The following is a 17337-nucleotide window of genomic DNA, read 5'->3' as shown; positions in this document are numbered from 1 at the left end:
ACAGTAACTTTTGCTGTTCGTGTATGGTATAAAAGACGTGTGAAGACTATTCTGGCCATAATTTACCTACAACTTCGTCTACCTTCACTAATGCGAAAGCTAAAGTCTATAAATAAATAAATCTTTATTTTGAAGAACAGAAAAAAAAAAAAAAAAAAACTACAACACAATATCCCATCACGGCGATTAGCGCCAGGGATTCACATGTAGGAGGTTGAGGGAAACAGATTACAAAATACAGCATACAAATAAAAAGCAAAATACAGCTTGTCAATGAACATATTAAGGAGTGAGAGTAAAGAAGAGTGATAAATATCAGTTTGATTTATTTATTATGTATGTTCACGGAGCATCGCAATCCTCTTTCAGAAGGTCATGGATCAGAGGCGACGAAGGCCTTGATAAAGCTGGATCTGTCTTTCTTGTTCTTTATCAAGCTATCAAAGTCAGCGTCTACGCAGTTCGAGACGGGAAGCAACCTGTCAATAAGTCTATGCAACTCTCCCCTCACGGGAAGTGTTATCAGATGTCAACTGCCAACATGACAATTTATTTGCCCTCCCCCATTATTACATTTTGAAAGTGAATGATACATTTATCAGTTTTATGACATAATACGTCAGCAACCACAAGCAATCCACTTAACCTGTATTCTTAAATTCGACAAGCTGCTAATATTTTACAGTTCAAGCACTGGTTATAACACTTCCTTGATTCTTTTTGCTAATACTAAAACTACTAAACAAACTATTATTTTAAGGCCATCCGAATAATGAAATTCATCTGCCGTGCTGTGTATCTTATATCTGTTAATTGCATGTGTTCTATGGACGAAAAGCCTCAGTTTCTGGGGGGGGGGGGGGGGACCTTGCTATCTACGCCTGAGACAGACTAACTGAACCACGGAGTGAAAAAAGCCCATTAAATTCCTCTCGTCATCGACGGGATTCGAACCCGAGCCTTTTCCACCCGGTGTGGGGAGGACGGTGACGATACCACTGTGCTACACACGCAGACTTTCTGCTAATACTGTTTGCTGCTAATAATGTTCAATCGAATTTTAGTCTAGAGATCTGGGCATTCCCTACAAAAAATATCCACACTTTTTATACGTTCGCCAATCAGTTTTGTTTGTTTGGTTTTTAGGAGCATTAGCAACTAAGGCCATATTGCTCCGGGGATATGCGGTGGTCATTCCCTGACCTTTCCACATCCTCCGTATTTGGTGGTCACGGGCTCGAACCCCGGCCTGATCAAGAAGCGTGTGCTACGCACTGCTGCTCCTACCCACCTGGCTACGGAGGCGCCCGCCAATCAGTTGAGGGGGAATTATCGTCCACGAAAATGAATTCAATGGCACTCCGAAAAGCCTTTTTTCAAAGGATTCTAGGAATCAAGGTACTCGTCTTAATACCATTCAATAGTCAAAGATATATATGGAGGTCAATGAAGCGGTTCATTATGATGTACCCCCCCTTCCTCAGATGACCAGACAGCTTCCCTGGTAGCAGTCCTTTTCCTTAATATTAAAGGGATAGGAGTATGTTCTATGTTTTCTCCAAATGAGAACACGTCAAGGATCAGCTTCGAGATCGAATCTCGACTCATGTGTAAAAACAATATTATGAATATTGTTTATAAACGTATAATATCTGTAAAGTATAATTCGAAACAATAGTTTCGATTTCCATCAAAGATTGGAGGAATCTTTTGGGGCTTTTTTTTATGGCATATTACGAAAGATGGTGTTTTCTATACCCATCCAGACTGGCTCATATGTGAAAAGGCTGATGAGAAGGCAATCTATGAACTATATCGCATAACCACTCCTCCTTCTCTCCTGGCTTCTGTATGAGGTTAACACGGAGTGCCGTTTCAGTAGCCGCTTTGAGCTGTCATTTCCTTAGGCGTCTCACTGTCAGGATCAGGACCAGATAGCAATCATACTCTCTAGGATGTTCTTATCTTGCATCAAGATATTTCTCCTGATAGCAAAAAAAAGTGGTTACCATCATCGTCTTTCCACATGAGGATATGTGTATATGTATAGGGTGGCACCTGGAACGTCTGTTCAACTCCGCTTCGTGTCTCTGTGAAGAACAGAATTAACTGTAAAAGGGCCAGAAATGTGATTGGTGTAGGTTTGTGTGAATAATATATATGTTCTTTTGTTATGTTCTGGCCGCTTGACAACTCAGAAGCATCAGGCACCTGGAGAGATGATTCTGGGTACTCGTCCGCATCACGGAAAGGTGGACCAGTCCCAGTCCCAGTCCCAGAAGTGCACGTACTGTCTCAAAAGAGACTCTGGCCCACCTAATGTTGCCAAAAGGTGGGCCAGGATCCTCTGGGACTGTTCCACAGAGAGAGAAAAAAACCCCGTGGTGCTGGTTATAAAAGAAAAAAAAAATTAAAAAGACAGTAAATAAATAGATAAAAATAAAAAGCCAGTGGTGCTGGTTAGAGAAAAAAATATTGATGCTAGTTGGGAAGAAGAAAAAAAATGGTGCTGGTTAACAAAAAAAAAAATTAAAAAAAAAAAAAAAAGAAGAAGAAAGAAAAAAAAAAGCAGTCTTCGATGAGTACTCTTGTTTTGGTATCCAGGATAATTCAAAAGTCGAACTGATGTCCTTTAGGATCAGTGCAATGACATTTTTTGTGTACACGAACCATAGAAGAAAAAGGTGCAGTTATGCTTAATTCATGAGCAGCCCAACACTACACAGAAATCTATGAGTGTCCTCTGAAAGCACATGTTTTGTCATCCAGGATAGCAGAGAAGAAAACTGTTGTTCCACTCACACAGGTGCATATGGCAGACTATTTTTGTTCGCTACTTCGGCGTTGATTCTCTTTCTGCGAGCAAAGACTTCGGAGGCAAAGTTCTGAAGAGCTGAAAGATGGTTTTTATTCTGTAGAAGCAGCTCCTCTCATCCCGAAGAGAGAGAGAGAGATCTGAAACGTCAGTTCGGAGCTTCACCCTTCCATATATCGAAAAGAACAACAGTTTCGAATTCCATCAAAGGTTGGAGGAATCTTTATGGACTTTTTCACAAAACCCATAAAAATAAGTGGCCCAGTTACCTTGGCCTTGCTATCCTCGCGAGTGTATCAAGATTTTCCCCTGAAATTTGGGTTTTTCTTACAACAAAACAGATAAACTAACCAAAGAACATACGCAATTTAAAGTGTACTGTGGGTGTAAGAGCTTTGGCTAGGGGAATCCCTAACATGAAAATATTTCCCTCGTAACGTTTTGTTGCAATAATGTTAAACTTAGCGTTCTTGATATATTTTAGGTTCTGAAACCCCTCCCCCCAATTCTTGCAAATATCCTGCATAACATAATAGTTATAATTGTTATTCCGCCCCACATCTTAGTTGCCTTGATGCAAACTGTTGCATTCTACAGAAGGAGAAAATTAATCAGATTCCTTTAGTTTTAAATTAGAAATAAGTAGTACTGTTGTTCTAGCACGAACTTTTATTGTTCGCTTGATTTGTACATTCCGACCTTAAAATCACATCCTTGTTTCCTATTCGGATTTATCATGTTAATTTTCGTCAGAGAATTAAATTTCATGTAACAAAATTTCCACCTTTGCCTTTGCGGCTTGTACAGTATTTATGATCGTTGTTTTTCACACGGTGTGGTAAAAGGCATGATTCCGTTTAGTTGGAAGTAACTTTTAGAGGCTTTTTTTTTCACGCTGGACAGAAGTAGTCAGTCTCGGAGGAAGGGGTTTTTGCATGTTTTTTTTTTTTTTTTTCTTTTTAATGCCGAAAACGCGGCTTTTTCATCTAGCACACAAACGTATAATATTTGCTTACAAACATAGTACACCAACGTGGGGGTTCTCAAACTTTGTGATACCGCACCCCCTAAAATAAACGTGTGCAGGGCCGCATTTAAACTTGTTGCGACCCTATGCTACAACCATTTTTTAAATATTGTTCACCTGTGACAATATTAAAAAATTATTTTTTTAAGATGGAGCAAGGCCTTTGTAATGTGAAGCCCTAAGCTGTAGCTTGTTTAGCTTATACAGTATGTAAATCCGGCCCTGAATGTGTGCGACCCCCACCCTTTCTTTTCCTCCATGAATAAAACTTATGATTATATTAAGGTTAAACCTGGGCGATGAAGAAATATATCACTAACTTTGATAGCTAATATTTTATTGGAAATAAACAAAATATATCAAATTTGAAATCATGTAGCAAAAAATATAAATACGGTTATAATGAACAGACATCAAATGAAACCATTAACCTTAGATATTTTACAGACTACACCTACCAAAGCACTACGATAAAAATAAACACAAAACATAATAGCATAAACAGCATGTAAGCTTATGTCTTGTGATTTGGCTAACGAAGCGAGTGTTAATAACATATCTGATTTTAACCCTCATTTTTACTATGAACGAAGATGATTTTTTGTACATTGCACATTCAACCATATCCAGCTGCGACTCCCGGGGAGTCGCTCCCCTACAGTTTGAGAAACGCTGCACTAACGTATCATGACTTGTTACTTTGATACAGTGTATCATTATTTTAACATCTAAACAACAGTTAACGCTTAAAAGATAATAAAAGAAACTTGGCTGTAACTTAAGGTTTGTATACTAATTATAAGAACTAATTTCACCCAAGAATTTAGCAAAAAGTATTCTTAAACAGTGTTCATCTATATAAATGAAGAAATGTTACAATTAATTATGTACTTAAAAAAGTTTCGGAACTTGAGCTGCGAAACAGCATAAAATATAATAGTCGGGTCACATATCATACATGGAAAAGCTCTGCATGTTCACTTCACGATCTATTGGCAAACACGGTATATCAATAACCAGACAGCTTCAAGATTAGTCGACCATGTCTGTCAGGCTGGGCATTTAATTGAGGTAGAAAGAATCATTATCGGTACTCGTGTTTCAAAAGTCACGGCTGCTGTTTAGGCAACCAAAAATAGCCTGAAATTCATTGGTATGGGACTACAAAGCTATGCATATGGTTAATAATTCACAATCACGTGATTTTGAACGGTTATACATACATACATATATAGACAGATAGATTGATAACGACAGATCCATCAGAGTACTAGAAAGTTTGGTAGCAGCAAGAATACAGATTTATCTCTTCAATAATGCCTTCCAAATAAACAGATCTATTGTATATGACGTTCAGGGCATATCTTCATGAAGCAGATTTACTCAATCGTATGAGATGACTCAATCACACTGCATTTCAGAAATTTCAACAGAATTCTGATAGTGTTGGTCCACCGGAAACAAATGGACTATTATCTATGCGTTTCTGTCTAGAGAAGTAAATCATAGAGTTGATGATGGAGAAAGCTTCAGTAAGTTTTTAAAGATTTTTTTTTTCTTCATGAGTAAAGTAAGTATAGAGAAAATGATATATCAAAATTAAGCATTTCATTTACACTCTCAATGCAAGCTGATAATTTTTCTTATAATTTTTTTTTGAAAAAATTTGTAAAAGAATAATAGAAGTTTACCTTGATATGATACGTAGAACACTTCCGTATAACCCTCGCCAATTAAAACGAATAAAATATTAACGCAAAATAATTAAAATAAATTGAAAACAAACGTAGAACGTATTGAGCATCATAGCTCTGGTTTAAACTATCAAATTTAGAAATAATTACATAGATTACAGTAGAACCCCATGCATCTGGCATCATCAGTGACATAGCACGTTCTTGATTTTTGAAAATTTCTGTTTTTTGAAGGTTATGCATATAGCCTAAAAGTATTCAGGAGTATAGTAATTATTTTTATTATACAATACAGTAGCTCTGACCCTATGATTTCTACAGACATGGTTTCCAACATTAAGCCAAAATGTTAACCAGTACTATTGGATTGGTCCAGTAGGTAACGTAGTTGGTCAAGAAATAAAGGTCGCAGGTTCGATGTTGCCTTCGGTATGAGTGTTGCAACTGTCAAATACTCGTATGTTATTTTTTTAATATGAGGTAGAAATAGTAAGATATTTCAGAAATCGAATCGCCTTGAAAAATAAATACAGTATGTAACTACTAATAAGTATTATACTGCGAAGGAATTATTATTGAATGTCGTCCAAAATGATTATACGTTGCAAATATATAAGAATTTTCAATGTTGAAATATGTAAAACAGAAATTGGTATTTGGAAATTATTAATGAAAATAATCCATATATTCGGCGCGCTTTTGTAAGTCCAGCCAGCCTATTTTCTCTCCGCCCTTGTATGATCGATTACGCTCGGAGAAATATTCAAAAAGTTCTGGATTTTTGAGGTTATACTCTAGACAGTTTCCTATAAGAATTATATGACCACCCTTCAGTAAGCCTCATAATGATTTTTTTAATTAGTTGTTAATTATCATGAAATACGTTTAAATTTTAGTTTCACTTAAAAATTCGTAATAATCATGTTCATAAAAATTATTTAAAAGAATTTCAATAATTATATTTTAGTCTACATTTTTAATTTCCTAATTAATGAAACTTCTTTTCATTTTCAGAAACTGACTGTATCTCTGATCAACTAGTAGTTTTTTCCTTAGGAGATTTTTTGTGCTGACTGTCCTGTGCTGATATCCTGCAATATCCATGCCATTAAGAAAATCTCTTCGAAGACGTTTGTTTTCATGTGATAAACGATCTTGTCGCTGCTTGCTGTTCGTCTCAATTGGAGTGATGGTTGTTTACATTCTGTGCGGAAACGAATATTACAGGTATATCTTAATTTAGAAAAACTGTCGATTAATGAACTTTTGTTATTACATCTAATAAAATTATTTTTGGATATCATTTTCGGTAATCAGGGCCATTCTAACATGGAAGCCCGAAAGCGACGGCATTCAGGAGTTAGATTTCAGCGGCAAAAGATGGAATAGTATCAATGGAGCCCTCACGACAAACACGATGGTAACCATCGTCATCTTTCCATACTGAGTGGAAAAGTCTTGGATTTAAATCACTTCAAAGGCGGGAGGAACTTTCATGAGGGTTTTTCTTTTTTTTTACACTTTTTTTTTCCAATTTAGTTATCTTCTATGGGAGCCCTTGTGGGTAGCACAGTTGGTAGGACCGCCGTCCTCCCCCACACCGCGTGCAAAATACCTGAGTTCGAATCCAATCAGTGACAAGAGGAATTTCTATGGGTATTTTTTACAACGTGGCTGAGTTAGTCGGTCTCAGGCGAAGGTGGCATGGTTTTTTTCTCCAGGAAATTCGGGTTTTTCGTCCAGCAAACAGAAAATCGACCTCAGAACACACGCAATTTACAGATAATATAAACGGAGCAACATGGCCTCAGTCGAAGATCCTAAAACCCAACAACAAATTATCTTCGGGGAAGGGGGGGGTATAATGGTGTTTTTTTTTTTATAACCCCAAAAACTCGGGTTTCCAATTGGTTATATTGTACAGTACAATATAACCATCGACTTGCCAGCTAACATGACAAAAAAAAAAAAAAAAAAAAATTGGAGGAGGGGGAACAGGGGCACACCCAGGGGAAGAACTAAGGATTTTTGACTCCGTCCCAAAACTACAAGGCAAAATTATATGTGTACCGAATACAGTATAAACACGTTATAATCTGTTGGAAACCTATTGGAGCAGCAGCCTGGAAAACAAGGTGCTGGGGATTTCGAGAACTGCTGGAAGTCATCGGGGTACAAGTAAATACATGGGCTGTGTTAGGGTAACTAAGAATAAGAACAAGTGCATGTATACTTGCATGTACACCAATGCTAAGAGTTTAGTGAATAAATTTGATAAATTAGAGGTGCTGGTCAAAACATCAAAGGCAGATATTGTTGGGATATCAGAAAAGCAGTGTCACACAGATATAAGAAATGCAGAATTTGAATTTGAGGAGTACAATGTGCACAGAAAGTATAGACGGGATAGGAAGGGAGGAGAGGTTATGACTGTTAATTAAGAAATATAAAAATCTAAGGAAGTGCATCAGGTGGGCAATGCAATGTTGAGTCAGTTTGATGTGAAATGAGCATTGGGAAAGCAACATTAAGAACAGAAGTGTGTTATAGGCCAAATGACTGATAAGTACAATGAACAACTGCACAAGGAAATAGAGTGGGTGTGTATATCAGACTGTATTATAATGGAGGATTTTAACTTCCCAGACATTGACTGGAACTTGTGGATTGGTCACTTGCTCGCTAGCAAGGCTTTTGTGGTTTTATTGGATGATTGTTTCTACAGTAGCATGCTCGAGAGGCAACCAGCGGGAATAATACTCTTGATCTGATTATCAGCAGTGATTCTTCATGCATTAAGAATCTGCAGATAAAGGCGGCAGTGATCACAGTGTACTGATGTGGGATTTACTCAAAGATGTAACTATCATCGGGGATAATGGGAAGAGTTTTTGCTTTCGTAAAGGTGACTACAGTGGTCTCAGACAGTTTTTAAATTCTATACGGTGGGATCAACTGATGGCGTTGCCAAATGCAAATTCTAAATGGGAAGAATTCAAAGAATTAATCTCGGAACCAACTAAGATATATTCAAAATTGAAGCCTAAATGGATGTCAGATGAACTAATGAGACTCGTGGCAGAGACGAAGAATGCATGAGGATGCATATAAACTATCAGATGACACAGAAGCCTACGGTGGATATAAGCTACTCTTTAATCACGTCACAAAGGGGGTCAGACAGGCGAAGGCAGATTACAAGAAATTCTTGGCAAAAGATGCAAAGGAAAACAGCAAAGAATTCTTTACTTATGTAAACTCTAGAAGGAAGGGGATGAATCAGATTGGTCCACTAGGGTAGCTGACAAACTGAATGAGTATTTTGCATCTACATTCACACATGAGGAGATATTCAGGGAGGGAATGCCAGAAGTTTATCAAACTCTGGTAGGAAGCTAAACGATTTTGTAATAACAAAATCGTTTAGCTTGATATTAAACATAAGAAAATCACCTGGAGTGGATGGGATCTATCCAGTTATATCGAGGGTTTAGTGTCAAACAACATTAACTACAAAATCATTTTGTAGTTTATATTTTTGTGATTAAACAAAAAAAACGTTATTTGACATTTTCTTAATTTACCGGAAATGTACTTACTGCTTGAGATAACTTATAAAGTACTAGAGAGATATAGTCCAATGACTTGATAGGCATTGTTATTTGTATAAAGTAAAACTAAAGTTGTCTCAAAAGAAAAATGCAATTTTGTAGTTAACGTTCTTCGACACTAAACCCTTGATATTAAAGGAGGCAGCAAAGAAAGTACGGAAACCCTTGGCTTCATAATTATGAGAGCTTCCCTGGACTCAGGGGAGGTCCCCATGGACTAGAGATGTGTAAATGTATCCCCAATTCACAAATGGTGACACCAGTAATTACAGACCTTTTAGTTTAACTTCTGTTCGGGGGGGGAAATTAATGGAAGCACTGGTTAAAGAAGCACTGCAGGATCACCTAGACAAGACTGCAGTTATAGTTCAGACACAGCATGATTTTGTGGGAAGACTTGTCTGACCAGTTTGGTTGGATAGTATGATGTGTTCACAAAGAAACTGGATGCAAAAAATAATTTTGATATCATATACTTGGATTTTAGGAAAGCTTTTGATACTGTTGCACATGGAATACTACTGTATAAAGTTGACTCCCCCAGGGCTCTGTGTTGGGCCCATTGTTGTTTTCTGTATTTATTGATATTGATGAAGGTATATCAGGTTTAATGTCCAAGTTTGCATACGATACGAAGGTTGGCAGCGTTGTTAATGACATTAAGCTACTGCAACAGGATCCTCTCTCTCTCTCTCTCTCTCTCTGAGGGAGACTCAGAAATTTTTTTTTTTTTTGGCTGGTGCAGCATAAGCCTTAGGCTTCCTTTCACCATATGGCCATTATTAATACTAATACTAGTACTAATGTCTGGAGGCCTCATTTTAGGAAGGTTGTAGAACTGTTGGAACGAGTACAGAGAAGGGCTACGAGATTGCTGAGGGGAACAAAGGGTTGCACTTAGAAGAAAGGCTTAAGTTCTGCAGATTGCAGCGTCTGGAGTCTAGGCACCTGCAAAGTGATCTGACTGAGGTGTATAAGGCATTGAATGATTAGAGCATGCTCAATGCTGATGGGATTCTTCCCCTTGCCAGATTAATCGCCTGAGGGAACATAAATTGAAATCTCGAGGAAAGACAGTTATAGAATAATGTGCAGAAATGTGCCTTTAGCCAATGGATGGTTGATTAGTGGAACAAACTTCCATTTGTCGTTGTGGAAGTTGACAGCTTAAATAAATTCAAGGGAGAACTAGACAAACATTTGGAGTGAATGGATGGATGAAATGGGAAAGGTTTTTTTTTTTTTTTTTTTTTTTGGCTGATGCTGTATATAAGCTTGCTTTCTTGCATCATAAGCCCCTATTAATGCTAATGCTAAAAGCTAATTATACAATGCAAAAGTAAACTTAATTAAAGTTATTATATTAACCACTAAGATCATAAAGAAAAAAAATATATTTGCTCTCTTTCGTTAAGTTAAAGAAGTGGCGCTGATCCTCAGCCTGCTCCTCCTCAATTTAAATCCTACCTGCATGTTTGAGGAGGATCATGCAATTTTTTTTTTTTTGTTTTTTTTTGTTTTTTTTTTTTTGGATTCAGGCACTTATAAGTCTTGACAAAACTATACGATAGTTCAAAACTATCGGATGTGGATAAGAGAAGAGAAGGGAAGAGAAGTGGCACTGTATCATTATAATTATTTAATTAAAAGTAATGAAGCTATTTCCTAAATTACAGAAAAATAATGGATAAAACAGTTCCTAGAGATTAAAAAAGTCAGTTGAACACGCAAGAGAAAACTGTACCTTTTACTGTTTTCCCCCAGTAAACTTTACTTCCTTACTGTGATACACTTATAACACACTCATCAATATTTTCAACTCTCTAGAAAGGCCTCTGGAGCTTAAAATATTATGCTCATTTAAAAAAAAAAAAAAATTGCGACATAACACCATAAAAAAATACGAAGGTTCTATTTTAAAATGTAATAAACATTAAAAATCAAAATAAAATACGCCGCATAATAAAACTATATAAAGATAAAAACGATAAAATGCTACTTTTTGATATTATGTTCCCCTTTGTCTATCTTTCTTTTTTATATATTTTTATTTTATATGTATTTCACATAATATTAGATGATTCCCAGTGAGCAAAAAAATAATAATAAAACAAATAGTGAAGTATAAATTATGCAAAGAATTTTTCAAAATGTTATAAAATATCAAACAGAAACATTCAAATCAAGATTAAAAAAAAAAAAAAAAAAAAGCATACATTAAATTAAAAAACAGTCAAACATAAATACCGACCGAATATAAGCATATTATTATAATCGGTTGGAAAAGGTTATTATACAATGCAAACGTAATTATATAAAGGTAATTATATTAATATGAATAAAACACCAATAAGAGCATAAATATAAGTAACAACGATGAATACATGAAAATAAAAATAATGAATAAATGGAAATAAAAATAATAAATAAATGACAATAAAAATAATAAATAAATGACAATAAAAATAATAAATAAATGAAAATAAAAGCAATACATATAAAATTCCAAATGAAAATAAAAGCAATACATATAAAATTCCAAATGAAAAAGAAAACAATCATTTATGAAAATAAATAAAAATTAATAAAATAATTACAACCAGTAAAAGGGTCTAAATCTAAAATATTAATTAAATTTGATAATTTAAAAACTGCGATCATAATCTGTTCCCAAAGTTAGAAATAATAGATCAACCGGAAGGGTACCAGCTTGTGAAATTTAACCCAAGTTTGTTACTTTATAACCCTACTTTGAAGTCGCTTCACCTGTTAGCGTTTAAAATTTATTACTAATGAGTCTAAAAATCGTACGTTTTGCGAATGTTTTCTCCGCGATTTTATTCTTTAATCGAAACAAAAGTTTAGGTAACTTACTTTTTTCCTCAAAGCAACTCTTCGATTATTTTAGAAATAGTAAGTTACTTTCAATATTTCTTAATATTACGCCTACCCACAAAGCATCTTACCTCTGTGACGCCACCTAAGGAACTATTAAGGCCATAAAACGTAATTGCATATTGTACATAATTTATTTTAAATGGAGAAAATATGGTATACATTTTAAAAAAATAGCAACAGCTGCTTGAAAAAAGAAATAGTTTTTATATGTCCATTGATTTTCAGGAAATAAATAAAGAAAGAAATATGCGATACTGGTTATGTGTCTGCTTATTCCTTGTATTATTTTATTATTTTTACCCTTAAAAACGTCATAGTTATTTTTAAAGTCATATAATCTTAGATGCTTGAAAATATAGAATTCAATGATTATAGAAGAGATGTTTTTGCAGTACTAAAATAATTTATTCTTTAAAGTCGCTTTGAACACATACAGAAATAAAAACGTATTGTTCGTAGGTACAAATAAAGTCTTTGGCCATTTCCATTTTCATGGAATGCTTCCTTAGGTGTGATAATCGGAATCAGTTACATACTTGTATAATATGTAACTAATCAGAAGCAGTTACATACTTGTATAGTATGTAACTGCTTCTGATTGCATTTGCTCCCTTTCCACTTCACAAACGACTTTACTGAACCTCATACATTCTAATACACAGGTTCTTTGAAGATATCATTCGTTCTTCACATAAAAATATTTATATCTGATTTTTCTAATGACAGATTTACTTCATTATATTAAAATAAATATACTTTACAAATACAGTACTGCTTGTGCAGGGCACGAGTTTTCAGCTATTTATTAAAACCGTACTGGATATATATTTTTTTCTTTTCTTTTTTTTTTTTTTTTTTTTTTTTTACCAATTAGTTAGCGATAGCGTATATGACCGTAAGGATTTTGACTTTATGATTTTGACCATTAAGAACTAAAATGCGTCACCGAGCATAATTTTAGCGTCAAAATTTGGAAAATCCCGTAGATAATCTGTTCGCTGGCAGAAACTAATTTCAGAGTGAGTTATCTGATTATTTAATTCAGAGTAAATTTGATCTCGATCTTTCGGTTGACACACATCTGATTTTGCGTTTCAGTTTTTCATAAGATTAAGGACAGTGTAATTAAGCAGCACTTCTTTTTTTAAATCAATTGATTCTATATTTTTTATGCGATATACTCCTTTATTTATTTATTTTTTTCTGAAATGATCAGTGGACACATATAAAGAATTCTTTTTTAAGTAGCTGCTGCGTTTTATTTAAAATGCCTATCATTCCCCATTTAAAATAAACTATACACAAAGTGCATGAGGCTTTTCCCCTCAAGTCATTTGGATGCGTAAGATCAAAAATTTTTTTTTAAGTTTATGAGATTAAATTCCAAGATTGTGGAGACTTTACTATGGTGAAATAGAAAGTAGGTTAGTGGCCGAAGGAACATACAGTAGTAATGCTATTACTGAAGCTGATTATAGTGAACCTGCTATCACTGAGTATTTATGGGAATAAATGCATGATATGAGCAGTTGTATGCTGCTATTAAGATAGAATAACCAGAATCTTGCATGCGTAACCATGCAATTTTCTCAGCTTTATCTCTCAGATAGTAAAAAGAGGCTATTAACTTGTACCCACTAATTGAAAAGTCACTGCCTGCCATGCAAAACATCACACGTTCAAGAATATGGACTTAAATGCACTAGGTGAGTTTATTAAATCGTGGTCATTCATTCTGGACGGAATAAATGTAAAAGTAATAAAGGTGTTTAAATTCATTCATCTTAAATTAATTCTTCTAAGAACAAGTAAGTCTATGTAAATTTCTGGAACTTCTTCAAAAACTAAGATCACATGCAAATCCCCCCAGGGGCTCACATCTGGTGAGTATGAGCTTGGCACACCCAGGGTCCTGAGCTGGATATCATCATTCTTCTCTTTCTTGGTGATTCCTTTCTCTCTCTCTCTCTCAGGGTAGCCTAGGAACTTTTTTTTTTTTTTTTTTGGCTGGTGCAGCATAAGCCTCAGGCTTCCTTGCACCATATGGCTAATAATAATAATAATAATAATAATAATAATAATAATAAAAGTACCATACTACAAGTACAAACCCTAGGCAGTACTAGAGACCCCAACTCACAAGCTGTACTGGGACTGCGCCATAATAACGGATAAGACCATCCCGCACAATAGACCGGACATAACCCTTGTGGACAAGATGGAAAAGGCTGCCTACCTGATTGACATAGCGGTGCCCAACACTAGCAATGTCCAGAAAACCCATGAGGAAAAAATTAGGAAGTACACGAATCTGAGACATGAGGTCAAGGAGATGTGGCATATGCAAGAAGTAAATACCATTCCGATCATCGTGTCAAACACCAGTAGGGTGCCAAAGACCCTACATAGCAGCAATAGGTCTCCCAGAGAACACCTACAAGGAACTTCAGAAAGTCGCAATCCTGAACACGTGTAGGATCGTCAGAGAGGTCCTCGAACAACAATAACACCAGACATTACAACCACCACCCTGTGTACTTGGTAACAGTATCCGTCACGGAGTGGAATCCCCCAATCAGGGAGAAATAATACAAGAGCAACAATAATAATAATCCAATCTAATTAACGGCTTCCGTAACCGAGTGGGCAGGAGCGGGAGTGCAGTAGCACACGCTCTTTGAGTAGACCGGGGTTCAAGCCCCTGACTACAATCGATCTGCCACCCCGCACTGGCAGATTATGGTCCATTTCCTTCAACATGAATTGTTGAGGAGGCTTCTTTTACTAATATTCAACAGGCTGCTTTCATAATAAAATGCCATTTGTTAATTTAACCGTTAAGAAAGAATTTTCACAGAGAGAGAGAGAAAGAAGATAGAATACGTTTGATAAAATAAGTGCATTTAATTGTAATTTTGTGCTCTTTTTGTGCATTGTCATTTTAAACACTAGATATAGCAAAAACAATTTTAAATCATAAAAATAATGCTGAAAGGAAATAGAAATGATTTCAAAATACCAGCTTCGCTAATTTTTTTAACTGTTTCCCCAGCTTTTAGTGGAAGGAATTATTCGACCCCCACTGAAAAAAAAAAAAATAGCAAAATAATTTGTACCTGTAATTATGTGAGTGGATTCCCCATGCTGAGAGTTCACACAAAGAAACAAGTTTCTTTTCATAACATTCCATTTGTTTGCCTTTTGGAACTATGCATATCATAATATTAATTTTATATATTTATTCATATATTTTAAGTTCGAAATGGGTATTAAATAATGTTTTTCAATATTCTCATTTCAGTTTTATGAATGGAAACAGTTCACCAGCTTCTATGTTCTTCGAAGTGTTCAATGTTAGGAATTTTCTGTCAAGTACTTGCCGGCCCAGAACGAATATCGTTTTCTTGAAGACTCATAAATGTGCTAGTTCAAGCATCCAAAACGTTTTGATGAGATATGGCTATCGTCATAACATGACTTTCGTCCTACCTGGCACTTCAAATTACATCGGTCATCCGTCCCTTTTTAAGCGTTCTATGGTGCCAGACCTCAAAATTTACAATGCAAGCTACAATATTCTTGCTCATCACTGTAGGCTAAATACGAACGAAATACGACAACTAATGCCTACAAATACAGCCTTTATAACTATTGTTCGAAATCCGGTGTCGCTATTCGAGTCTTTGTATTCTTACTATGATCTTCAAACCCTTTACAAAAAACAGCTCGATGCTCTTAATGTGACTGACATTCAGATGCTTCTTAGAAAGCGTAAGCATGATAAGTATGGTATTAACCAGATGATGTTTGATCTTGGATTGAGTCCCAAAAAATTTGTAAATGAAACTGCAGTTAAGGAATTTGTATCATACATAGATTCCGTTTTTGACCTTGTGATGATTGCAGAACAAATGGGAGAATCTCTCGTGCTTTTAAAACACTTGCTATGTTGGAATACTGACGACGTCGTAACTTTTAAGCTAAATGCTCGAAATATTCATTTTCGACAAAAGCTGTCTTCTCAACTGCATCGCATTTTAAAGGAACTAAATAAAGCCGATTACATCTTATATACATACTTCCTAAAGCGGTTTCAAAAGAAAATAAAAGATTTTGGAGTGATCAAGATGGCTATAGAAAAAAGAAAAATCAGACAAAGAACAGAAGCTTGGTACTCTTTATGCGTTCATAAAGAAGAATTACAGCCACGAGTGAATCGGCCCAAACATTACACAAACCCTAAAGTGATGGCATTACTGAAAAATCAAGCAGTTATCAATGATACGTGTAACGACATGACTATGTCTGAATTAATGTTTACGGATAGAATTTTTACTAAGCAAGAAACTATATTTCCAATCCTTACACAGTTTCGGAAAAAGGAACGAATACGAAAATTTGGATTAAAGCGTTCTCGAAATCATGTTCATCGTTCCCGTTAAAATATTGTTACATCGTGTGATTTAATTAAAAGAAAAAAAAAAAAAAAAAAGTCTGATTGACAATAAATACGCTGTTTAGATATCACAGTGGTGAGGACTTTGCGTACATTATATTTTCATATATATCGTTTAGTGAAGTGGATACAAAGAAAAGCTGAAATTGAAAATAAAAATTATGAAACTGTAAATATTATTATACTTTTTTTTTTTTTTTTTTTTTTTTTTTTTTGGGAAGAGGATTATCTTCCCCCATGTCGTTGTCTAAAAATCTTAAAAGTGAATGAAATGAATCGCTAATGTGGGACATTTTTGAAATTATCATTCCCCCTCATTTCTCGATTGTGTACCAAACAACCTTGCGGAAATAGGGGATATAATCTTCCCTATGCCCTATAAATGTCGATGAATCGTTAATCGTTAGTGGATCTTTTTTTTTTTTTTTTGAAATCATCATATATAAATGGTTTTATACAATTTGCCACCTTGTTTTTATATCTGCATCACTAAACGACATATATGAAATGTTTCTTGTACGCAAATTCTTCACTTTTCTGCTTGCACTCGAAGTCCCCACCTTCGAACATCACGAAGGCTTGGTTAGCAGCAGATACATTTTGAACTACTAGTTTCAGGCAAGAAATAAATTGAATAAATTAATTCAGTTAAGTTTAAATGGAATGCTTCCTAAGGAGTGTATTTTTAAGACAGCGATACTACTTTTACTCTGATCTCAAGCGGCACAGTTGTACATTAATTTTGATTGTTTTAGAGATAGAAAATAGTTACCACCACTATGGTTTAATATTATTAGGTTTTTTAAACTACTTTTATCAAAGAGAAACAGGAGAAG

The 17337-nt window shown here is 35.2% G+C and overlaps 1 protein-coding gene across 1 annotated transcript in view; it reads left to right on the top strand.

Annotated features, from left to right (window-relative positions):
- The window catches only part of LOC150090925 (galactosylceramide sulfotransferase-like), a 35842-nt gene extending 19355 nt beyond the window's left edge, over nucleotides 1-16487 (top strand). Inside the window, exon 2 of the mRNA XM_090377854.1 lies at nucleotides 15347-16487. Within this exon, the coding sequence (XP_090233980.1) occupies nucleotides 15347-16487 (1141 nt within the window). The remainder of the gene's footprint in view (nucleotides 1-15346) is intronic.
- The last annotated feature ends 850 nt before the right edge of the window (nucleotides 16488-17337 follow it).

The sequence above is a fragment of the Mastigoproctus giganteus genome, chromosome 1 (genome assembly GCF_048544385.1).
Source record: "Mastigoproctus giganteus isolate SK-2022 chromosome 1, ASM4854438v1, whole genome shotgun sequence".
Taxonomy (NCBI): domain Eukaryota; kingdom Metazoa; phylum Arthropoda; class Arachnida; order Uropygi; family Thelyphonidae; genus Mastigoproctus; species Mastigoproctus giganteus.
This window is presented reverse-complemented; position numbering and strand designations above follow the sequence as displayed.